Genomic DNA, 25,567 nt, shown 5'->3' on the forward strand with positions numbered 1-25,567 from the left:
ATGTCACTTAGAATGATGCCAACCTAAAGCATTTGACTGCATTGTCCTTCACAAAAGAACTATTTTATTCCGCTGTGGATAACCTATGTTCTCTTGGCCATTACTTGGTATTTTTAGCAGCCTAGAGGGAATTGAGATCACAAATATCCAGCAGAGGATGTTTAGGCCTCTCGTGAATCTCTCTCACATGTAAGTAGACATTTGCTCGTCATTCACCTTCGTTTTAATCTGTGTCCCCACATGTATTGTGATAATACACCCATACTAAATGCAAATAAAATATGAATAATTTCTACTAATTTGCCTCTGTATGCTTAGTATTTAAGCCCCTCTTCCAAACTGTATGTTACAATGCTAACCCCGGAGTGATGGCATTATTAAAAGGCTAAGTCTTGAAAAAAATGATTAGCCCCTGAGGGTAGAGCCATCATGAACAGCATTAGTGTCTCTAAAACAGAATGGAAGACAAAGGGGTGGTGGTGCACACCTCCCATCCCAGCACTTGGCGATGACAGGCGGATCTCTGAGTTTGGAGTCAGTTTGGTCTATATGGCAAGTTCTAACCTAAATAGGGCTTCATAGTGAGACCCTGCCTCAAAATGAATTTGAGAAAGACTGAAGCATCATAGTTCTGGTTTTGAAGGACAAGCAAGTGGTAGAAGGAACAGAGAGAAGGAGGCGCGCTGGGGAGAAAGCTCAGTTGGGGAGAGTACCTGTTATGAAGACCTGAGGGTCTGAGCTCACAGCACCCACGTGAGCCCAGAACTATGTGAGCCTGTAGCCAAAGTGTCTGAGGTGGTTAGAGGACGGCTTCCTAACTTCCCCTCCTTAGGGTTCTACCATGAATGTATACGCAAAAGAGAAAATAAGAGAATTAAAAATATCAAACTTTAGGAAAGAAAAAAGAAAGAAGGAAGGAAGGAAGGATGAAAGGAGGGAGGAAGGAAGGAAGGGAGGAAAGGGGGAGAAAAAAAGAAGGAAGTGAGGAAGGAAGGGGAAGGAAGAGAGAAATGAAGGAGGGGAGGGGAAGAAGGGAGGAAGAAAGGAAGGAAGGAAGGAGGGAGGGCGGGAGGGAGGGAGGAAAGGGGGAGAAAGAAGGAAGGAAGTGAGGAAGGAAGGGGAAGGAAGAGAGAAATGAAGGAGGGGAGGGGAAGGAAGGGAGGAAGAATGGAAGGAAGAAAGGAAGGAAGGAGGGAGGGAGGGAGAGAGGGAGGGAGGGAGGGAGGGAGAGAGGGAGGGAGGAAAGGAAGGCTCTCTTCTGCGCCATCCACCCTGTGAGAATGTTTCAGGAAGCAGCAGGTCACCAGACACCTAACCTGCCGGTTCTTGACCTTGAACTCCCCAGTGTGGAGAACCGGGAAGGAAATGTTCTTTGTTCCCAGGCTATGAGGTTTCTCAGCAGGCTAAATGGTCTCAGACATCAGTTGTCAATGATTTACTCTGAAAGTTTGGCATTGGGTGAATGGATTTGAGTTTCCCACACTCTGATAACAGTTTATGGGAAAATTTTCAAATACCAAGAAACACAAATGTGAGAGGGGTCTACTCAGTCTTCCAGGACATGCTCATCTCCGATACCAGTCACGGGCGCTGATCTTACCCCAGTCAGTCATGTGTACATTTTATGTAAGTGCTGCCAGATGAAGAAGTAAGAATGTGTGTAGGTTATATAAATCAATTATAAATAGGGCTGAGGAAATGGCTCGGCAGGTAAAAGTTCCTGAGTTCAGATCCAAGTAGAAGAACAAGTGGCATGTGTCTATGATCTCAGCGCTCCTCCAGTGAGCTGAGATGCAGACAGGAGAGCTCACCCCGAATAACCCAGGACATTGTCCATGTTCCCATGATTTCTCAGAGACAAGGCTTTTATAAGCATCTTTGCTTGCTCACGACAAAACAGTCTGACCCAGAAAAACTGAATTGATTGAAAGAAACTGGTGTAACTTATAAAACTGAGAAATAGCTAAAAGGGGAACCTGAGTTGGGCAGGTATCATGAAAACAAGAGTTGGACTAAACACGGAAATAATTCATTCACACTCCAGCACCAAGGCTCAGGATTCCTTATAGGGTATTTGCCTACCCTGGGCTAGGGGAGGGTCTCCACTGTACGTCCACTGTGGGTCCTGAGGCTAGAGAATGACTTCCCTCAGAAGAAATCAAGACACTGTTGCTAAAAGCTGAGTCTATGCTAAGCAGCTAAACCAGCAAACAAGTATCTGCTGAAGTTCTTTCCGTGAAAGCAGTTCACCCCCAGACACTTACAAGAAGAAACATCTCCTGTATACTCTGCTCCACGCCATCACAGCTCACAGAGAAATCCAACAAGCAAATGGACACACCAGCAACCCACCTTGCCTTCCGCAAGACACAAAATAACCATCTGCCTTGTACCATTTACTACTGCAACTTTTTATACTGCAGAGATATTTTCTATGGTTTTTGCCACCCCTCTTTGCCTACCAGTCTGAATTCTAATATCTACTATTAGAATTAGTAGAAAATGTCCCATCAACTAAATTTTCCTCCATCGAAGATTTATCTCCTATTGTGGTGGTACTACCGCTGATCTCGTGGAGTTCATTTAGTTCTGATGTCCAAAAGATACCCAGGGAGTGGTGTTTGTATTGCATCTGACACACAGTGATTCTTGTTTATCCAGATGCTGTCTTTATCAAAGTGGGTATCTATAGAAGAAAACGTTTCATTCTTCCTTGTGTTTCAGAATCTAGTGCGAGTGTTAGATATGTTCAGCTGTTATTGATAATAAGTTGATGTAATGTTATGTTATAACTTCTATAACAAAAAGTTATGGAAGCAGCAAGGAGAAAGCTTTTGATTTTTTTACCCAAGAGCCTAGCAGTAAGATCAGCTGTGCCTAAGTTATGTCTATAAAAACTCCCATAACCGTGTGTTCATGAGGACCAAATTCTGGAAACAGTCACTGAAAGCATCTTTGGATAAATTGCTTCTCATGTTCACAAGCAAATCAATTATGCATATGCTAAGACATGTCTAACATGTATTCATTACACCTGCTTTCAGTTCTTATCCACACATTCTTTTACTGTAAAGTCAAGTGACTAAGAATTAAATTTTGAACTTCAGAATCATGAGAAATCCAGTAAGGAATGTTTTCTATTCCACTAAATCTTATATGAACACATTTTCCACTGAGAAAATGTTGAAAACAAATATCAGTGATGCTTAACTTAATGTTAAACATGTGCTCTAATTTTGTCTTCTCTTTATACGTCAGCTATTTTAAGAGATTCCAGTACTGTGGCTATGCACCGCACGTGCGCAGCTGTAAGCCCAACACGGATGGAATTTCGTCTCTGGAGAACCTCTTGGCAAACATCATTCAGAGAGTCTTTGTCTGGGTTGTGTCTGCAGTTACCTGCTTTGGAAACATTTTTGTCATTTGTATGCGGCCCTACATCAGGTCTGAGAACAAGCTGCATGCCATGTCCATCATTTCTCTCTGCTGTGAGTATCCCCTGGTAAAGAGGAGCTCCACTTGAAACGTGTAAAACTATTGCTGCTAGAAAATAAATTCTGTGGGACTGAAGAGACGGCTCACTGGTGGTGAGCACACACTGCTCCTCCAGAAGACCCAAACTGGTGTCCAGCATCCATATGTGGTGGTTTACAACAGCTCGTGACTTCAGCTCCAGAGACATCAACACCTCTGGTCTCCAAGGGTGAATACAGCATGTGCACATACCCACATGCAAACACAGATGTACCCATGCATAATAAAAATAAAATCTTGTAAAAGAGAGAGAGGAGCTAAAGAGGCCGGAGAGATGAAGCAGTAGTTAAGGGCATATATTGCTCTCACAAAGTACCCAGGTTCAGTTCCCAGCACCCACTTGGTAGATACAACTGTTCATACCTCCGCTTGCAGGGGGTCCTCTTTCTGACTTCTGTTGGCACCAGGTACCCGCATGATACACATTCTTACCTGCAAGAAAATATGACCACTGGGTGGTGGTGGTGCACGCCTTTAATCCCAGCACTTGGAAGGCAGAGGCAGGCAGATCTCTGTGAGTTCAAGGCCAGCCTGGTCTACAAGAGTTAGTTCCAGGAAAGGCTCCAAAGCTACAGAAAAACACTGTCTCGAAAAAAAAAAAGAAAGAAAGAAAGAAAGAAAGAAAGAAAGAAAGGAAGAAAGAAAACATGCATATATATATATATTTCATATATATATGAAAAATAAATCTTAAAACAATTTCAGAAAGAAAAGTTCTGTGAGTGTTACAAAGATGAGATTTAAAATCTTCCTTCTTTTTGTTTATATGGTATTTCTGCCTTTTCTACATAAAAAAATAGATCACTTTAGTCATAAAAAATTAGTTTTAAAGCTGAGAAAGCTTAGGGGCTAGAGAAATGGCTGAGTAGTTAAGAGTGGTTACTTCATAAGGACACACACATACAGAATAAATAAATCTTTTCATTAAAAAAAATCTGAACTGAGCAATTTCTCTACAAATGAAAGCAGCAACTTCCCCTCTGAATCAACTAAGCAAGGCACATAGGAGCTCATACTGCAGCAGCAAGCACAGGGTCTACACGGGTCTACACCAGGTCCTCTGTGTATGTATTATCGCTGTTAGCTTAGCATCTTTATGAGACTCCTGACTGGGAGAGCAAGTGGTCTCTGACTCCTGAGCCTGCTCTTGGGACTCTTTTCCTCCTCTTGGGTTGCCATGTCCAGCTTCAGTGGCTGTCTTGGAACTTGCCCTACAGACAAGGCTGGTCTCAAACCTAGAGATCCACCTGCCTTTGCCTCCCAGGTGCTAGGATTAAAGATCTGAACCACCACCACCCACCCAGCTCCATAGGATAGTTTTTGCTTCATCTTATTGTGTTTTATTTCATCATGTTTGGTGTTATCTCTTAGAAGCCTGTTCTTTTCTAATGAGAGACAGACAGGGAGTGGATCCAAAGGAGAGAAATAGGAAGGAACTGGAAGGATTAGAGAGAAGGGAAACTATAGTTAGAAAGCAGGTCAGCAGCCACCTCTCCTGCCCCTGCAGTGGTTACAAAGAGAATGGATTAATGGGTCCTCCTCCAAATTAGGGATTTGCTTGGTGCTAGGTGCTGGAACCAGGGCTTCATGCATGCTAAGCAAGCACTCTGCTGCCAAGATACATAACTAACCTATGAAGTCTTTTGTTTTTGTTTTTGTTTTTTTTGTTTGTTTTGTTGTTGTTGTTTGTTTGTTTGTTTGTTTTTTCCAGACATGGTTTCTCTTTAGCTTTGGAGCCTATCCAGAAACTAGCTCTTGCAGACCAGGATGGCCTCATACACACAGAGATCTGCCTGCCATTGCCTCCCGAGTGCTGGGATTAAAGACGTGCGCCACCACCACCCGTCTCCAACCTATGAATTCTTAGGAGAGTAAAATGTGTCTCCTCTTAATACAGAAGAAACCAGATCGTTTAAAGTGTTTCGTGTAAAGATTTGCATTCTTTGTGTTTCTCTGAACCTGTAAACTTCGGACTCTCGTAGGTGCTGACTGCCTAATGGGAGTATATTTATTCGTGATCGGAGCCTTTGACCTCAAGTTTCGGGGCGAATATAACCAACACGCCCAGCCGTGGATGGAGAGCGCTCATTGTCAGCTTATGGGGTCTTTGGCCATTCTGTCCACGGAAGTATCCGTCCTGCTTTTAACATTCCTAACATTGGAAAAGTACATCTGCATCGTGTATCCTTTTCGGTGTCTCAGGCCTCGGAAATGCAGAACAATCACGGTGCTGACGTTCATTTGGATTGTTGGGTTTATAGTGGCTTTTGCTCCACTCAGCAATAAGGAATTTTTCAGAAACTACTATGGCACGAACGGAGTGTGCTTTCCACTTCACTCAGAGGACTCGGGAAGCACTGGAGCCCAGATCTATTCCGTGGTGATTTTTCTTGGTAAGAAACCCTGCGTTGCCAGCTTTTGTGTGTTCCAGCCCTAGCCAGAGCCATTCACAGCGGGGGACTCCTTTATTTATGCCTTCTATTGTTACAAAGTTCTGTCCTTCCAACCTGCGGCTACAGGGGTGAATGCAGTTGGAATCAGAATACCAAGGGAGAATTCCTTTCCCTCAAATGACACTTTTATCAACTAAATTCCAATCTGATGCATTCAGTACATTTCATATATTTACCCCAATAATATAAACATAGTGATATTTGCTATTTTTCAAATTTTTATGTACAGGCATGCATAACTTTGACTGCAGCATATATGTGAAACTGTTCTAAACCAAAAAATGAAAATATTCTCAAAGTACAGCACAAAGTTTTTAAAATATTAGAACCATTAATATTAAAGAGCAAATGATCCATGATATTTGTCAAATGTATTTAATATGCTATATTAAAATTAAACATACCATGCTTCATTACTTCAAAAATATTTCTGAGTCAAAAGAATCCATGACTTCTGTGTACCTAGTGATTCTGAGAAGCAAACCAAAAATAAGAAAAAAGACTTATTAAAAGTTAGGCGTGGGCTGGAGAGATAGCTGAGCAGTTAAGAGCACTGCCTGCTCTTCCAAAGGTCCTGAGAGCGATTCCCAGCATAGCCAGTGTGAGTTGTCATGTGTTTTGTGGATCTTGGTTATTGCAACTGGTGTCAGATGGAATTTCAAAGGAGTTTTGATTTGCCTTTCCCTGACGGCTATGACTGGTGAACACTCCTCTAAATGTTCATGCGCCATTTGTGTCTCCTCTTAAGAATTGTCTTTTTAAATCTGTACCCCACTTTTAATTAGTTTATTTGATTGATGTCCAGTTTTTGTTTTTTTCTTTAGCTCTTTATATATGTTAGATGTAGAATGTGTCATTAATAAAAATCTTTTCCCATTCTGTGCCCTACTGATTTTTTCTGAATGGTGGTGTCCTTTGCCATACAGAAGCTTGTCAGTTTCATGAGGTCATATTTATTAATTGTTGTTAGAAGTGCCCGTGAAAACAATCTTTTTTTATGATAAAACTATTTCCCACTTTCTCTTCTATCAGATTCAGGATATTCGGCCATATGTGAGCTTTATTCAGGATGATAAATACAGATCTATTCGAATTCTTCTGCATGCAGCTTGCTTCTTAGGTCTATTTGCTTGAAATAACTTTTTCTATCCTTTACATTGAGCCAATATCTATCCTTGATGTTAAGGTGTGTTTTCTGGATGCAGCAGAATGGTGGATCTTGTTTTTTTTTAATCCAGTCTGTTAGCCTGCATCTTTTATTGGGAGAATTGAGACCACTGAAGCTGAAAGCTATCAGTGAGCAGTGTTTGTTCACTCCTGCTATCTTGATGTTATGGTGTGAGATTTTTCCAGTCTTTGGATTCGCTGGTCTGGGATCATTTATTCCTGTGTTTTCTTAGGGGTGGTTACTCTTCAGGTTGAAGTTTTCATTCTAGTGCCTTCTCTAGAGGTGGATTTGTAGATAAATAAATTTGCTTTTATTGTGAAGTGTTTTCTTCATCTATTGTGATCGAAAGTTTTGCTGGGTATAGTAATCTGGGGATGGCGTCTGTGGTCACCTCTTAGAGTTTATAAAACATCCATCTCTGCCTGTCTGGCTTCTGGAGTCTCCGCTAGTCGCTTATGCTTTCACAGACTTTACTGGTAGACTTATTTATGCCCTCTTTGGGGTCCTTGAGCATATTCATTGTAGCTATTTTGAAATCTTTGTTTTGGCTGAAACTATATAGCTTTTTCAGAACCTACTGGAGTAGGGTTCCTGGGTTCTGGTGGAGACATGTTGTCTTGGCTACTAACTACTGTGGATTTTTTTTTTTTTGCACTGGCATCTGGGCATCTGGGTTTGTGTTGACAGAAGTTTCTGTCCTGCCTGGTTCTGCAGTGGTAAAGTTCCAAAGAAATGCACAGAGGTCTGCATTAATTATAAACTGGTTGGTATATTAGCTCAGGCTACTTATTAACTAACTCTTACATCTTAAATTAGCCCATTATTCTTGTCTGTGTTAGCCATGTGGCTACCTTTATCAGCAAGACATTCTCATCTTGCTTCCTCTGCGTCTGGGTGATGACTGCAGACTGACCCTTTTCCTCTTCCCAGAATCCCCCTGTTCTTGTTGCCCTGCCTCTACTTCCTGCCTGGTCACCCCGCCAATACCTCCTGCCTGACTACTGGCCAATCAGCGTTTTAATAAAATAATACAAGTGACAGGGTACAAGACCATTATCCCACAGCAAGTTTGGGGTTAGTATGACTTAGGTGCTGACATCAGGTCTTGTCTTTGATAGGCTGAATATTCTTGCTTCTGTTATCCTCTCTGGATCTTCAGAGAGTATGGTAGCTGTGGGTTGCCTGGGAGGGGGTGCTTTTGAGTCCCTGTCAGGTGTGGCCACTGGGAGTTCCAGATTGAATGTATTTCTAGGTATTGGGAGCTGACATGAAGGAATGGGGGTGGGCGATAAGGGAGGTGGGACCACAAGGGTCTACAAGAAGGAGGAGAGCTGGGTCTGTTGCAAGGTCTGATGGAGTGTCCCGAGAGTGCAATCAGAGAGGAAGGACAAGCGCGGTCTGCCACAGAGCTGGGGTGAGACTGGAGGATGCAATCAGGGAGGAAGAATAGGTGTGGTCTACCGCAGAGCTGGGGTGAGACTGGGGAACTGGAATTGAAGGATAAGAAGGAAAGTGAGAGAATCAGTGCCTACCTGATCCTCAGTGGCCAGCATGTTCCCAGGGAGAGTGTGTCTCTGGGTATTGGTGACTGACACAGAGGGATGGGGTATGGGAGGAAGGCTGGGTCCAGAGGATCCCAGAGTCTCTGGGGAACACAGGCAGATGTGGGCATGGTCTGTGACAGCAATGGGGAAGAGACTGTAGAAGTGGACATGGAGGTTAGGAAGGAGACCTGGTACACATTTGTAATCTGCAGCAGGACTGTGAGCTGGCATCTACCCTAGGCAGTCTAGTCCGGTTGAAGGCTAGCCTGAACTCCACAGTAAGGCCCTGTCACCAAGTAATGAAGTGGGTAAATAATTAAGTACCACTTTATGGGCTCCGCAGTCTTTAATAGTGAAGTCTCAGACCTGTTTTGTCCGTTCTTCCAAGGAGAACGCTAACACGCATGACCGCTGTTGTTCACTGTCTGCGCAGGTATCAACCTGGTGGCTTTCGTCATCATCGTGTTCTCCTACGGCAGCATGTTTTACAGTGTCCACCAGAGCGCCATCACGGCGACCGAGATCCAGAAGCAGGTGAAGCGGGAGGTGATCCTGGCCAAGCGCTTTTTCTTCATTGTCTTTACGGACGCGCTGTGCTGGATTCCCATCTTCATCCTGAAATTTCTTTCACTGCTTCAGGTGGAAATCCCAGGTACAAGCTTTTCCTGGAAAGGATAAATCTGTGTGGGGCTAACGACCAACACGCTTAATACTAACTCACTTCAAGAATTCCCAGCCAGGGCCTGGATGGCTCAGCAGTTGGGAGCACTGACCGTTCTTCCAGAGGACCCAGATTCAACTCCCAGCACCCACATGGAAGCTCACACCTGTCTGTAATTCCAGTTCCAGGGGATCCAGCACCCTCACACAGACATGCAGGCAAAACACTGATGCACATAAAATAAAAATGAAGTTTTGTTTTGTTTTTTAAATTACCAGTCAGAGTAATGTGGACTCTGGTTCCACCATCAAGGAAATGTTTACTGATGGGGACTGTTCGGTCCTTTCCAGGAATGCTAAGTGCCACAACAGACAAAGTACGGTGACCAAACAAAATGGTAGGCCTGTTTAAGATAACCATGAAGAAAAACAAGCTGAAGGAGTTACTACACCGTGAATTCATCTTTTAAGAACACAATAGATGCTCCTCCCTACCTCCTATGCTAGGGAACACCGCACCAGGGCATGACATAATAGAGAACGAGACAGGGTTTTAAAATAATGTACATTGCATGTGTCACAGTGACTGCTATGTTCAGAGAGAGAAAAGATGAATATGAATATGTTGGTGAGAAGAGAAGTGACACTTGGTGCGCTGATAGCGGAATCGGAACACAGTGTAGCTGCAGAGGAAGGTGTGCTGGCAACCGCCAAATCTTAGATATAGAATCGCCAGGCAGCCCAGCCATTCCACTTCTCAACAAATGTCCAAGGGAACTGAAAGCCAACACTAAAATAGATATTCGCACACCTGCGTTCACGGCAGCGTCAGTCACAGCAGCCAAGAGGGAGAAGCAGTACAGTGTCTACAGACACATGGATGTATCCAAAAATGCACACGGATCATTACTCAGGTGTATAAAGGAAGGAACTTTTAAATTTTTTTACATTTATTTATTTTGCATGTGTATGTGTATGCATATGTGCACACACACTTGCTCTATAACACACACGTGGAAGCCAGGGGACAATCTGCCGGAGTCAGTTCTCCCTTTTCACCATGAGTATCCTGAGCATCAAACCCAGGCTGTCGGGCTCGTTGGCATGAATCTTGACTCGCTGAGTATCCTTGTCATCCCTGAGAAGGAGATTCTGGCACGTACTATGTGAGACATGAATCTTGAAGGGGTTAGGTTGAGTAGATAACCTTGACACAAAAGGAGCAAGAGTTTTGTGATTCGTCTTACACAAGACTCTTGGAATAGTCAGTTTCATAGACAGAACATGGGGGTTGGGAGGGGAAGAAGGGGAGGTGTCGTGGGAAAAGAGAACATTCTGAGACAGGCAGAAGCGACGATGCTCAACACTGTAGATGTACTCACTGCCACAGAACTGCAATTAAAAAAAAAGTTAAGGTGCAAATTTATGTCGTGCATGTTTTATCACAAAAAAAAATAGGCAAGTATCCCCTGCTGGCTGCATATATAGTGGGGCGTATATTTACATTTTACATTTACATATGCATAACTTAGCCTTGTCTGATCCCACAGGTGATGGTAATAGAATCTGACATGTTATGAAGAATGAGAGAGACAATAGCACCAACTACATTGTAACAAAAGCCCGAGGATTTGGTAGCTCTCCATATGCAAAGCTGATTTTTAAGATGAGCTGAGAGTGTTGTAGAGACGCTCACCTCCGCACACAGAGAATTCACTGTTCTTCCCCAGGGGGCGGGAGTTCAGTTCCCAGTGCCCACAACATGGGGAGGCTTACAACCACCTGTAACCCCAACTCCCAGGCGTCTGACACCCTCTTCTGACCTCCTCGGGAACCCACACACATGTGGGATGTACGCTGACAGAACAAACACATACGGGTTAAATTTAATCCTCAAAAAAAGATGGATTTAGTCAAATACGTTTGGGGATTTTGTTTTTCTTTTATTTTGCTTTACTTTAGGTTTGTGGTACTAGAGATCGAACCTAGGGCCTTATGATACTGGGCAAGTACTCCACCACCCAACTATATCCCCAGACCCTTTTCCCACTTCTTATTTTGAGGCACAGTCTTGTTAAGGTGCCTCATTCATTCTTTAGGCCAGAATGGCCATACACTTGACATCCTCTTGTCTCAGCCTTTTATTCGCTGGACTTTTAGGCCTGGCACTGTCTTACTCAAAGACATTTCACTGAAGCAAACATTTGGTTTAAAGTCTAAAAATGTTACGGGCTGGGGAGATGGCTCGGTTTATAAAATACTTGTCACACAAGTAGACGTATAGGTTCCCCAGCAACCACATAAAAAGCACAGTGTGCAGGAGCTCACACATCTAGAACCCCAGGGCTGGGAGGAGGAGGCAAAGAAAGGGAATCCCAGGAGCTCACACATCTAGACCCAGGGCTGGGAGGGGAGGCAAAGAAAGGGAACCCCAGGAGCTCACACATCTGGAACCCCAGGGCTGGGAGGAGGAAGCAAAGAAAGGGAATCCCAGGAGCTCACACATCTAGATCCCCAGGGCTGGGAGGAGGCAAAGAAAGGGAATCCCAGGAGTTCATTGGTCAGCCAGCTTAGCTCAGTAGGTGAGTTCACTACAAGGTCCCATCTCAAAAAATAATGTGGGGAACAATTTAAAAAAAAAAAGACACCTGACATTGATCTCTGGCCTCCACATGCATGAACACACATGTGTACATATACCTGCATATATCTCACACACACACACACACAAACACAACGCGTGTGTGTGCAAGCCTTAAAACGCGAGCCGATCTTTAAAACAAACAGGTCTGGGAGCAGTTGAGTACTTGCCTAGCGTGTACAGAGCACTAGATTCCATCCCTAGCGGTGCCACCAAGAGAAGCAGAAGAAAATCAAATAAATCACACAAAAAAAAAATTCATTCAAGACGAATGTACATAGTATGAGAAATTCTACATGTGCTTGTTATGCCCAGATTGCAGGGTCCCCCAAAAACCCACCACAGAGTCTGCACTCACCTGTAAAAGCAAAGAGCCTTCGGTTGGAGACATGGCTCAGGGGTTAAGAGCACTGGCTATTCTTCCAGAGGTCCTGAGTTCAATTCCCAGAAACGACATGGTGGCTCACAACTATCTGTAATGAGATCTGGCGCCCTCTTCTGGCCTGCAGGCATACACGCAGACAGAACACTGTATACATAATAAATAAATAAAGTTTAAAAAAAAAAAAGCAAAGAGCCTTTAGTCAACCAGGCTTAAGCTTGGGCCCTCCACCTGTCCCTTGCAGCCGTTGAGAGCAGAGAGTGTCCAGCCCAGTCAGGATAGAGTTTTTATCATAGTAGAGGTTGAAGTGAGGGGATTTCCAGGGTTTAGGACCCTGACTGGCTGACATTTGTCCTGGGCTCAGGGACATCTGGTGATTTTATCTAATCTTATCTAACGGTTGGACCCTTAGCTACTGGCCCTCCCTGGGTGGTGTCAGCTTATGACTTTTCCTGGAAGCCAGTGCTGCCTGCCATGGCAGGTGTGTGGCCTGGGCCCCATGTGTGGCCAGGCTACCCTGGGTCCCACATACTTCCTATTAATCAAAACATTTGCAACAACCGGGCCATAGTGGCACACGCCTTTAATTCCAGCACTCAGGAGGCAGAGGCAGGTGGAACTCTGTGAGTTCAAGGCCAGCCTGGTCATCAATGAATTCTAGTACAGCCAGAACCATTGCAGAGAGGAACCCTGTCTCAAGAAATTATATATATAAAGAGTGATAAATGGTAAAGAATATGGTTTTTCTTTAAATGGATTAATAATGATACGTTGTGACTTCGTGTAAACACTCCCAATAGAGCTCTTTTGGTGGCACTTCAGTGTAGTCAGGAAAAAACACTCAGAAAGAACCCCATGCCTTCACAGCACTGGCGTTCATGCCTTTAAACACTGACACTCCAGAAAGACATCCTGAAAAAACCAGAGACTTGGTCTTTAAAAAAGAAAAGGGGGGCTGAAGATGGGAGACACAAGAGAAGCCTGTGCCATCTATGAACACTCAGATATTTTTCCACTTTTTCTCTTCCAGACACTATCACCTCTTGGGTAGTGATTTTTATTCTGCCCATCAACAGCGCTTTGAACCCAATCATCTACACGTTGACCACCAGACCTTTCAAGGAAATGATCCATCAGCTCTGGTACAATTACAGACAAAGAAGGTCTATGGATAGAAAGGAGACTCCAAAGGCATTTGCTCCCTCATTCATCTGGGTGGAGATGTGGCCCGTGCAAGAGATGCCCACTGAATTCCTGAAGCCAGCGGTTTTCACAGACCCCTGCGATCTGTCACTAGTTTCTCAGTCATCTAGACTCAATTCTTATTCATAGCTGGTTCGGGGAACCATTTCTTCTCAGAGAATACTGTGAAGTGCATCTGGAGGGACTTGCTGATATGAAGTAAATGCCACAAAATGTATAACTTATGGTTAAGACAAGTTCACATACAGTGACGCAAGGCAGGGAAAGGTAGCTGGTGTTCATACAAAGAGAAGCATCTCACTGATACCATGTGCACGGATACTCGTACATATTTGCATAGGAGACAAAGGTGACTCTTTTTCTAGCATGCGTTTATGCACACTGCATGGAGGTAAAGTGCTGGACACACACAATATAAAGCCTCTTTAATCTACATATTGTGTTTAACTGCTAACGACACAAATTCTACCCACAGCTCCTAGATTTCTCTGCTGTGCATATCAGCAAGCGTGAAGCCCATAGACATTTTAAAACTGGTACTCAAAGATAACAGCATCGGATAAAATGTGTGGAGCCACGGAGGCGCTCAGGGGACAAAAGTGATTACTTTACACACGTGCTGACCTGAGCTCAGTATCTGGATCCCATGTAAAGCTGGAAAGAGAGAATAGACTCTGAAAACTTGGCCTCTAACCTCCACCTGTGCGACATAGCAAGTGTGTGCACACATGCACATCACACTCACACACAAATTATTAAATACGGTTATATGCAAAGCAGAAACATTCTATCTAAAGAATCTTCTGTATTGTTCTCTGAGTCTCCATGCTTGAGAGTCAACACAACATATTTATTCAAAGGAAGCTTTGCTGCCAGGTGTGGTGAACAAACCCATGATCCTCACAGTAGAGAGGAAGAAGCAGGAGCACAAGTTCAAGGCCAACCTCAGCAACCTAGAAAGACCCTGCCTCTGGCGTGCAAAAGTAGAGCCTGGGATAGGGCTCAATCGCTAACGCGCTTACTGCACACACACGGGGACCTGAGTTTGAATTCCTGGCACCCAGATTAAAAAAAAAAAAGCCAGGTGTGGTAGAGCATACTATAATCCCAGTGCTGGGGAGGCAGGATCCCCAAGGCTTGTTGATCAGCTATCGGGAAGACACCTAATGTCAGCCTGACTTCCATACAGGTGTGTTCACCCATACACACGTATGTACAGACACAACAGACATACGCAGAGATGAAGGAGCCAGGCAAGCTTTGTTATCAATTCAGAACCAGTAGTTTATCTCTCCCAGTTTTCTTTTGGCTTTTCTTTGAGTGAGCACCATCATGAGGAAACAGGACAGTGGGTGGAAATATTGTAGAGGGGTAAGCCAGAAAAGGGAGAATGAGGGTGTTTAAATCAATGAGCTCCAATTCTGAGTCCAGGAATAAGCCTTCATGTTTCAACCAACTGATTGTTTAAAAGGGTGACGAGTATAAACAAAATAAATTAAATCAGGAAGATATATATATAAGCAACTCACACCCACAGCCAGCCAACAACACTCTAAAAAAAGCTCCTCCCTCAACTGTTCCTCAGACAGGAAGTGAAGGCACAGCAGCAAACTCACTCCATGAGCCCAGCACAGCCCTGCCCCAAACCAGAGAAAAGCACAACAAATAAAAACTACCAGGCAAGCACAGATGCAAAGACTCTCAGTAAACACCCACAAGTCAAAGCCAAGAACAGATTGGGGAAAATCACACACCATCACCAAGTTTGTTTGATCCAGGAATGCAAGTTTGTTGGGCCAATACACACAAATCAATAAATCTAATATAACACACAAGCAGAAAAGGGCAGATCTCACATGATTATTTCAAGAGACGCATAAAAAAAAGGTCTTTGACAAGATTCCACATCCTTCATGATAAAAACCTTATAGAAACTAAGAATAGAGGAACAAATGCCAGCATAATAAAGCTTATAGAAAACAAAGCTTTAGCTGATCAAATTAAGTGGGAAATGAATGAAAGAATTTCCTCTACAGCAGGGAATGAGATAAGAGTGCCTATTGGGGGCCACACAAGTGTCACGGGTAGCAGAAAAATCGCCTGCCTGAGATGAAGAGGGAAAGTCGAGGCAGCACCGATTTTTCAGGCACTGGCACAAAACTTCCAGAGTCTACCTTGTGGTGTATTTTTCTTACACATTTAGGCACAGTAAAACTTTGGAAAGAGGTTCCCATGTGACAGTTATCACAACAAAGCTTGAGGCACAGGTTCATAGAGACTCCCTAGCAAAGTAGGAAAGCACATGTGATCTTTGCAATGTGTTCTGTTGACTGGTAAACAATGCTCAGGACTGGGGTCTGAGGAGGAAGGATTTGTCATAAGCATAAGGACGGATTCTATTGAAGGAGGATACAAAGAACATAGTTCCTCTGTCATAAGGATGGGTTCTAGTCACTGAGACACAAAGCTCAGGATTAAACCTAAACAATGCCCAGGATTTAGAGAGATTCCGGTAGACTGACTCCATAGAATAGCAGAAATATCACCAGGTAGTCAAGACAACATCCACTCCAGCCGCCCAGGTGATCAAGTGTAGAAGGTTCTTCAGCCATGGTCTTCCTTTGAAGAAAACAGGCCCATGTGCTTAACAGTTCTGGTTCCTCCCATGCCTTCTTTAAACTGTGCTTTCTACAAGCGCCCAGTTGCATAATTCTTACTCGAAACACTGTTCAAAGTCTTCGCTTGAGAAAGACTAAAAAGAAACACAATGAACAGAAATATGAGAGGGAAAAGTTAATATATCCTTATTGTAGACAACCCAAAGCTACACTTAAAAGACCCTAAAAAGATTCTACTAGAAAGCTCCTAGATTTCAACAAATCAGTTTATGGGTGTACCCTCTGTGTTAACAGATCCCTGAGATGCTTGTGTACCCACATTTATTATTAATTCTGTTCATCAAAAAAAAAAAAGAAGGAAAGGAAAAAAAGGAAAGAGCCTCGATATTCGTTGAAAGAAAAAGAGAATTTACATATTTACAAAAACTTCAGTATCCTTCCTCTATATCAATAAGAAACTTCATTTGAATTGAAGCAAGATCATCATGGGTACATAGAAATACTTCTGGTTTTGGATTCATTTTGCATTCTATCTCTTAGTGTGGAAATCTCCAGTTACATCCAATTTTCTGAAAATGTCATTTCTTTCTTAATGACTGAATAAAGTTCCATTATGTATATGTTAAATGAAATAAGCCAGACTCAAATGGTAAATAGTATGTTTCCTCTCACATGAGTGTGCACGCGTGTGTGTATGTGTGAGTGTGGGCACGTACGTGAATGAAACTACAAAAGGAACCGTGAGAGGGAAGAAATATTGAGTAAGGGTCAGGGAAGAGAGCTGGGGAAGAAGGGGTAGTACTTTGTGGAGTTAGAGGCATGAAGGCTGGCAGTGTGGGGAAGAAATGAGAACAAGTGTACATGTGTGTGAAGATGCCGTCTATACTCACTATTGGGCATGTGAACCCTAAAGTAACTTCCAAAGCTCTTTGAAGAAAACACAGCGTAATTCTTTGAGATTTTTAGATTTTGCTATGGATTCTTAATGACGCAAAATGAGACCAACAAAAGAGGAGAAATGGCTTTATCTCAGTTCAGACCTTTGGACATCAAGGAGGTGAACTGGGTTGGGAGAAGATTAAAACTCTTGTTACTGTTCCAGAGGACCCAAATTTCACTCCAGGTACTCTCATTGGTCAGCTCACAACGACCTGTAAGTCCAGGTCCAGAGGATCTGACACCCTCTCTCTTCTGGCTTCCTTGGACATGGCACTCATGTGAACAAACTCTCTCTCTCTCTCTCTCTCTCTCTCTCTCTCTCTCACACACACACACACACACACACACACACACACACACACACAAATGTATACAAAATGGCAACCACTGTGGGAAAATTTGGCCTTTCGTCGGAACACAAATTAAGCTACCATGTGATAGCTATTCCACTGTGAGAGACACTCCCATAGGCGCTGAAGACAGGACACAGACATAAAATCCAAAATATGAAAATCCAGGTGTGAACAAATAATGAAAAACAAAGTACTAAATATATACATACAACAGAATATTATTCTGCCATGGAGAGAAATTGGATTGTGATAAAATGCCATAACACGAAGATGCAATGGAAGTCAGAGATGAAGAGACAAACACTGAGAGGTCCGACTTCTAGGGATGGACTATAACTTAGAGAGCACTATGGCAGGGGCAGCAGGGGCACTGAATGTATATTCCTGGGCTTAAACAACCTAAAATGTGTGCGAGATTTAGGGTTGGTTTTATAATGTGTTATATCTTAGCAGAGCAATGTAAAGACAAGAAAGTCACTGGTTTAGGTACCCTACTTTAGGAAGGTGTAGCGAGTATCAAGGAGATATTACTGTCATGAAGAGGTGGCTTCACCTAGTGCGCACAGCCAGTTCATCCCATATAACTTGTTAATTCGTTTTTCTTCTCCAGTCGATTAGACTTGAGAAAGGGAGAAAAAGAAGGGGCTCAAGACAGAGAGACACCAAGTAGGACTTCCTTTAGGCAGATGCAATGCCACAGCTGAGTCTGAAGCAAGAAACTCCAGTGTCATCAGGCAAAGTCTCTATTCTTAAAGGGAAGGGAGGTCTGGCACTAGCAAGCCGACTTAGTGGACACTTGACCTATGCAACGCGTCAGAGGCAGAAGAGCCAAGAGTATATGACAGGGATCACTCAGTCTCTGTATAAGGAAGTGGAACTTGGTTGACCAGTTATCCAAGCAATGAGACAGTAGTCATGCGGTCTTGATTCCTACTGAAGCCCCCTCAGCAAGGGGGCTGAGTGTGTTTCTTCCCTGCCTACAGCCTGAATTTCCTGCCACCCCCATCTATATCTCTATCTGTGTCTGCATCTATATATAGAAAGAGATATAGATATAGCTGAAGCAGAGGGATGATTTTATAGACAGGTGGGTGGAAGCTATGGCTCTAATAAAATCAACTTAGCTACTTCTGACTGTGTAGAAATTAGCTCGATTCAGGAAATAGCCAGGCTAGCTAGAAGATAAAACAGTTTTATTTTTATTTATTATAAGGGGAAAACTCACAAAAACAGGAACGAGAAGTCCAAGCTCAGCTGTGCCACAAGGGAACCACACAGAGAGTGCACCTGGGTCCCAGCAAGCCCCATCCTAACTTGGTCCCACCTCTTAAAAATAATTGGTTAACCAAGCTTCCCCATCATGACTGATTCGGGTATTTTGGGGCTAGGTCGCCAGTTCTGTGATTGGTAGTCAGGAGGTGGGTAGTCTTTAGGTTGGAGGCTTGTATTTGAATTTGCACATCAGAAAGACAAGGTTTCCCTCATTGTAAGGCCTTTTGTGGTTGGATTTGTTGAATCCGGAGGAAATGAGTGTCTATGTTTACTGAGAAGAGTGAGAGCCGTAAGAAGTAGAATCAACCAGAGGAAGGTGTGCTAACACTCAGGTTCTTGAGTGGATTCACTTCCTGAAGGATATCTGGAAGAGCTAAATTATTTATAATAACAGGTTAGAGGGGGTTGTGGGGGAAGGGCCATGAGCATAAAGACAGTCTTTTTTTTAACATTTTATTTATTATGTATACAGTGTTCTGTCCTGCATGTACACCTGCAGGTCAGAAGAGGGCACCAGATTTCATAGATGGTTGGGAGCCACCATGTGGTTGCTGGGACTTGAACTCAGGACCTCTGGAAGAGCAGTCACTGCTCTTAACCTCTGAACCATCTCTCCAGCTCCAATAAAGACAATCTTTAATAGGGTTGTCACAGATGTCCCTAAAGTTAATCTCAGCTCATCAAGCATTAGAGCAAAACAGGCCCAAAGGAGACAAGAAAGGAGGCCTGCAGTGTTAAGACTCCCAGAGCGTTTGCCATGGCGCTGTTTTAGGTCTCCGACAGCTGCTAAAGGCAGTCAGGACAAGGATTGACAGGCTGGCAATATCAGTGCCCATTTTGAGGTCTGGTGAGTCAGAGTATATGAACGGGAGAAAAAGAAACAAGCCTCTTATGGTCCTCAGTTTCTCTTTCAGAACTAAGGTCAGAGCGACAAGTGTGAAAGCAAACTCTTAGCTTCCCAGCAATCGGTGGATCTGGGGAAAAAAAGCAGACTTCAGCCCAGAGATCCCATTACCTAGTACCAGGCTTTTCACAGCAGATGGACAGGAAGCCTGGGAAATTCAGATTCGCACCCATTTGGATACAAGGCTCTGATGCTGGAGAAAGATGACATCCCCATGAGGAAAAGAGGACAGGAGCCCTCGGGGCTGGGGGAGGTGGCAAAAAAGCCCTGGTCTGCGTGAGCAGCCCATGTGCACACACCACCACCACAGCTGCCACCACAGCCACTGCCACCATAACTTAATTGCTTTGGATTCCATCTTTTCTTATGCAGAATGGAGCCAGTAAATTTTCTTGATTCTACCTCATGAGGGTTTCTTCGACCCAACACCCAGGGCCTTAGTTCATGTTTCACTTGGACATTTGCAATAACCTTCTAACATGATGGCTGTACCTTCAGTTCCAATCTATCAGCTCATCATCATAGATTTTTAAACTTCTCAAAAAAAAAAAGTATCAGGGTGGGGGATGTTGCATGTTATAAAGATATTAGCATTACATTTAGATAGCAATTTTGTTCTCTACAGACATGTATATGCATACATGGATAAACACATATACATGTAAGAGATAATTACAAAGACTCAGGTAATTCTGAAAGTCAGCACCCAGAGGTCTACAGAGATGGTGTATCAGTTCAAGTCTGAAGACTGACAGATTATTGCAAAATCAGCAGTCATCAGCGTCCAATCCAAAGGCTGACAGAACTCTGTCTTGAGGACCTTCTCTATTTGCCCATCTCCTGTGTGGATGAGGATGGCCACCTTAACTAGAATATGACTTGCTTCCTCTGTAAAAATCTACCTCCACCTGGTATACAAGCACTTGGGGGGCAGAAGCGGGGTCAGGAGTCCATGACCAGCCATAGACATTTACAGAATTGAAGCTACCCTGGGATACGAGACCCTATTATAAACAAACAAACAAACAACAATTTCAAGGGCTGGGGTGAGTAACATGCAAGACCCTAGGTTTGAATCCTGCTTCACACACACACACACACACACACACACACACACACACACGGGAAGAGAACTAACCCTCAACCTTATCCATCCTCTCACTGAAAAAACAGAATGTTGAACCAACTATCTGGGCACCTGTGGCATCACCACCTATTAAGAGAGGACAGCCCTGAACTTTAACATCTCTGGAAGCTTCTAGGCAGAAGGTATAGTACAAGCAAGTATTAATAAATAGATGTCATAGGATATTGAGGATTTTAAGATTCCTGAGGAAGAGTGCTCACCTTGCCCAAAGAGGCCAGAAGAGGGTGTCAGGTCGCCCAGAACCAGAACCACCCTGAGGGTGCCAGGAACCGAACCTGGGTCCTCTGCAAGAGCAGCAAGTGTTCTTAACCACTGAGCCGTCTCTCCAGCCCTGGGAAATTGTTTCCATCTCAGCTTCTATCTCCGGCTCTGTGACTTATACCACTGTCTGCTGCGGGAGCTCCTTCCACTGCTTCAGCCAATAGCCTTTAAGATACCAGCCCACTCAGGCGTGGCCTCTTTTGTTTTTAGAAAGCAGCGGTGGCAGAACGTTCGCTCTCGCACACAAGGCTGTTGTCTGCGACGGTAATCTGTAAGTTTTTTCCATTTAAATAAATAACCATTTTATTAATCATAATTCCAAACTGGTGAGGGATTGTTTGTGACTTACGCCTTCAACTGTCCTTAGAGCAGATGAGTTTATAGAAAACAATGCTCCAAAGTTCTAACACAGTGCCTGACACATGGTTCACTTCACATCAATGAGAAAACTAAGTTTTCCCCTGAAGTTTGTGAAGAGCTACTTGCCAAGTCATGAAGTAGCTTAGGTCTTTAAGAAAATGAGTCTCCTCAAACTTTCTCACAAAATAAAGCAAAAAATATATGGAAGAGGATAATTCTTAATCCCAGCATTTGGGAAGTGGAGGTCACGTAGGAATTCAAGGTCACTTTTGTCTCTGTAGCAACTTCATCTTCCATCTAGGCTTTGAACACCTTGCCTCGAAAACTAAAATACCTGTGGTGTGGTGTCTTCATTAGGGTTTCTACTGCTGTGTCGAAACACCATGATCAAAAAGCCAACTGGGGAGGAAAGGGTTCATTTGACTTACATTTTCATATCAATCTGTTCATCACTGAAGGAAGTCAGAACAGGATCTTAAACAAGGCAGAAACGGCAAGGCAGGAGCTGATGCCGAGGCTGCTTTCTGGCTTGTACTGCCTGCTTTTCTCACAGAACTCAGGACCAGGGATGACACCACCTGCAATGGGCTGGGCCCTCCCACATCATCACTAATAAAAAAATGCCTTGTAGCTGGATCTTACGGAGGTGTTTTCTCAACTCAGGTTCCCTCCTTTCATGGTGACATAGCCTAGCCAGCACATAAGGAAAATATAAAAACACAAAGCATACACAAGGTTCTGGCTCAATTCTCAGCTTGACGTGGGGTAGCCGGGGATACAAATAAGCAATTATTTAAACCATGTAATCACAAAGTAACAAAAAATGAACACTTCTAAGGCCATGGCTATAGGAAGAAAGACAAGGGGATGGGTATAAGATGTAGCAAAACACATTTCCAGTGGTTCTAACATGGGAGGGGGAGGGGGCTAAAAAAATGCAAATATTACCTCTGCATGGTAGGAATGCACGGAAATTATTTAAATCATTCACCTTTTCTGTATGGCTGAGCTACCTCAGAAAGTTTTAAATAATGACCAAGGAAACAGAAATTTACTTGTAACACATTTATTTTTATACATTTTTAAACTGCAATTTTCAGATTACAATTCGTATTTCTCTCATACGGGAATAAGCATCTCTTTGGTACAGAAATCACACCATACGTGTTGTGTGAACTTAACTAAAAGACAAACAAAAAAAATTAACTATGACTATGTCAAAACTAGTCTTTGCCCATCCGTGTGTCCCCTATCACAGCGCCACTGTGAGACTTTAGAATACAGTTCTGTTCACATAGACATATCTACAGAGACACCACATAAAAGATACTTAAAGCTCCTATGCATCAACGTGGTACACGGCTTGATGAAAGACGGCACAAATTACATAAAATACAGTGTAGGTGAATTCAAACCCAACAGCAAGGGCAACTGATATGAAATGCATTGAACCAGTTAAATGGATACACTGGAAACAAACTAACTTTAAAATAATGCAAATAACTTGCAAAGCTCTATTAATAGCAAACGGCCATAAATTTGGTAACGTATTTCAAAGATAACAATCGGACATATAGAACACTAACAATAAGAAAAATATTAGCTATAAAAGCAGCTAACTATAAAAATAAATAGACCAAAGTATGTAGTCTATAAAAGTTTTCATTTCATGAAGTAAAAGCTTTTTTAAAATGGGATCATAGAATGGGAAAAATATTTTTAAAAATATCTTAAAAAGTCATCATCAAGACTCAGACCCCCTAGCCTGGGTATGGGGTTCCTACAGTACTCCTGCCTGCCACTGAAGAGCCTGAGACAGAAGCCTGGCCTTCACAGCCAGAATGTCTCAAGTCAGAAGAACACTCAGTTTCCCACAAAAAAAAATACAGTATGTTTTTCTTCAAGCCAATGAAGTTTAGACTCAGGTGGTTTTCATAGAGAAACAATTAGTCTTCATCCTAGAAAGCAGTCAGCAAAAAGTGTTTCTAGTGACACTTGAGTCTCAGTCACAGGCACTGAGGGTTGTGTGACGTGGCTTCGGGTACTGACAAGGAAAGAAGGCGCCCTCACTGGTCCCATGGAGCTGGACCACCACCTAAAGTCTTCATCGACTGCCTTAGGGGACAAAAGGACTCCAAGCTCAGCCATTTTGGGGAATCTTCTCGACAAACAAATAATGACCTGGTCGCACTGAGGCACTAGACAGTCGATTATTTACTGATGAAATCAGCTTTCATAAAAGAGTCTACAAAAGCGTAGAGGGAAGAAAAGTATTCAAGGTCAACACTGTCATAAGAGAGAAAACAAACAAACAAAGTGGCCTTCAGTATTCTGCTTTCTCAAAGTCAAGAATACCAAGAAAACCCGTTCTTGGCATGCCTGGAGACGGGCGGCCTCATAAACGTGGTCCATGTGCAAATATCTGACCGGTGAGTCATTCCTTACCCGACCACATCTGCAAGTCAGTTGTCGGGTTTCAAGGAATCATAGCCTTCTTTCAGGAGGTCCCGCCACGTTTTCAGGAAGCGTGCATTTTCTGTACACTTCAGGGCAAGCTCCTCCACCTGAGCTGATACCGCAGATGTGGCTTCAAGAAGTTTCGTTAATGAAAATGCTGCCTGCAATTTAAAGAAAGGAAAGTCAAGCGGGTTTGTTTGTAGTCCCGGGGACAACTCAGGCTCAACTCCACCACTGAGTTACACCCCAAACCCCACACGTGCTTATTTTTTAAATTCTCATCTAACGTCATAGTCTAAAAATAGCTTAAGACAGCCAATCAAATGACGTGTTTTTCTTTTAAAACAAAACGAATTTTCAAATAAAAACACTGCTCTTTCTTGAACCCAAAGACTCAGGGCACAGGAGGCACAAAGCTCTACCCCTGAGCTACACTACTTGGAAACCCCTTGGCTAAAAGTGACAGAACCATCTAAAGGACTTCCCCATAAGCCACTCCCGCCGAGAATTAGGTAACAAAAGCACCGTCCCACTAATCTGTGAACACTTTTTTTTTTGACTACAAAAAGAAAAATGTGAAATCAAAGACCGACACTCTGAAAACATCTAGAATCACACACACAGCTATGAAAAACTCCCTTTTAAATCAAGTGTTTTCTCCACTAAAGATATAAAATAACACTTTTTTTGGATATGACTTCGGTACTTATTCTACACATTTACTTATAATCAGTATTGTTTTGGGAAAAAGACATAAGCCCTGAACCAGCACTTAGACAATAAAAAACTTGTCGCTCAGTTTCCAGGGCTGTTATTCCACAATGGTCTCTCAAGAAGGTTACCCGCCACCTACTTCATTCTGCTCTACCTCTCCAGAGTCTCTAGAAAGTGAAACTGACACGCTCCAACCCCCTCAGCGGCATGCGCGTTGAGCTAAGGTGGTGATGTCTGGGAATTCGGGACCGTACAAAAACTTTACAAAACGTTTGCGTTGCAGGAATCAGGGAAGCATCCTGCCAATGATCTCAGCGGCCGGCGGTGATTAGCTCTGGTCCGCGCAAGTCTAACACAGAACCAGTCGGCGACAGACAATAGCATCACCAGCTGGCACTGGGCTGGTGGCCAACGAGAAGAGCAAGCTCCAGTCCCTCGGAAAGTACCAATGGCAGGGAGGCTAGCAGCGCCCAAGGCACTCCGAGAGATGCTAGGAGGAGAGCCCGAGAAGCGCGAGCGGGAGCACCCTGGCTGCTTTGCCAGCAGCTCCCGGGGCGGGCGACACTCACGTCCCCGATCTGCAGCTCCACTTGCTCCAGGGGGTCCACCGCTGCGGCGTGGCTTCGGCTCGAACTCCGCCAGCCCAAACGCACCGGCGTGCTGAGGGACGACGAAGAGGCGCCTGAAGACGGAGACGAGGGAGGCGGCGGCGGCGGCGAAGCCCGAATCTCCTCGGGGTCAGCCATGGGGCCGGCCGGGGCCGCACCGAGCAACCGAACCCGCACCAACGGCCTTTCAACAGCTCGCGCCCAAAGCCCGCAGGCTCCGCCTCCTCCCCCTCGGGGTCCCGCCCCATCTTCGCTTAGGTCTCCACTCGGGACCACACCACGGGCGGGCTCGCAGGACGCTGGGGCCGAACACTACAACTCCCAGAAGGCCGAGCGACTCATCCCGGCT

The 25,567-nt window shown here is 43.8% G+C and overlaps 2 protein-coding genes across 4 annotated transcripts in view; one reads left to right on the forward strand and one right to left on the reverse strand.

The window, feature by feature from the left end:
* Window positions 1–14,368, forward strand: part of Rxfp1 (relaxin family peptide receptor 1) — a 104,008-nt gene extending 89,640 nt beyond the window's left edge. For 2 of the 3 annotated variants that reach the window (XM_048424760.3, XM_085682506.2), the window contains 5 exons: window positions 118–189; window positions 3,259–3,488; window positions 5,517–5,927; window positions 9,133–9,351; window positions 13,413–14,368. In XM_048424760.3, coding sequence (XP_048280717.3) covers window positions 118–189; window positions 3,259–3,488; window positions 5,517–5,927; window positions 9,133–9,351; window positions 13,413–13,714 — 1,234 coding nt within the window. In that variant the 3' untranslated portion in view covers window positions 13,715–14,368. The remainder of the gene's footprint in view (window positions 1–117; window positions 190–3,258; window positions 3,489–5,516; window positions 5,928–9,132; window positions 9,352–13,412) is intronic. The other variant, XM_085682505.2, reaches the window with a different exon arrangement.
* An 8,121-nt stretch (window positions 14,369–22,489) lies between these two features.
* On the reverse strand, window positions 22,490–25,535 carry C20H4orf46 (chromosome 20 C4orf46 homolog). The gene is made up of 2 exons (XM_048424574.3): window positions 25,180–25,535; window positions 22,490–24,057 (listed from the first exon to the last, which is right to left on the reverse strand). The coding sequence occupies exons 1-2, from the start codon at window positions 25,354–25,356 to the stop codon at window positions 23,902–23,904; spliced, it is 333 nt and encodes a 110-aa protein (XP_048280531.1). The 5' UTR covers window positions 25,357–25,535; the 3' UTR covers window positions 22,490–23,901.
* Between the last annotated feature and the right edge of the window lie 32 nt (window positions 25,536–25,567).

This window comes from Myodes glareolus, chromosome 20 (assembly GCF_982192425.1).
Source record: "Myodes glareolus chromosome 20, mMyoGla1.1, whole genome shotgun sequence".
Classification (NCBI taxonomy): domain Eukaryota; kingdom Metazoa; phylum Chordata; class Mammalia; order Rodentia; family Cricetidae; genus Myodes; species Myodes glareolus.

Bases quoted from the DNA above. Each gene is read 5' to 3' on its own strand.
- C20H4orf46 (XM_048424574.3), bottom strand. From the start codon at position 25,356: ATGGCTGACCCCGAGGAGATTCGGGCTTCGCCGCCGCCGCCGCCTCCC. The intron at 24,058-25,179 runs GTGAGTGTCGCC...TTTAAATTGCAG, and splicing joins TGGAGCTGCAGATCGGGGAC to GCAGCATTTTCATTAACGAA.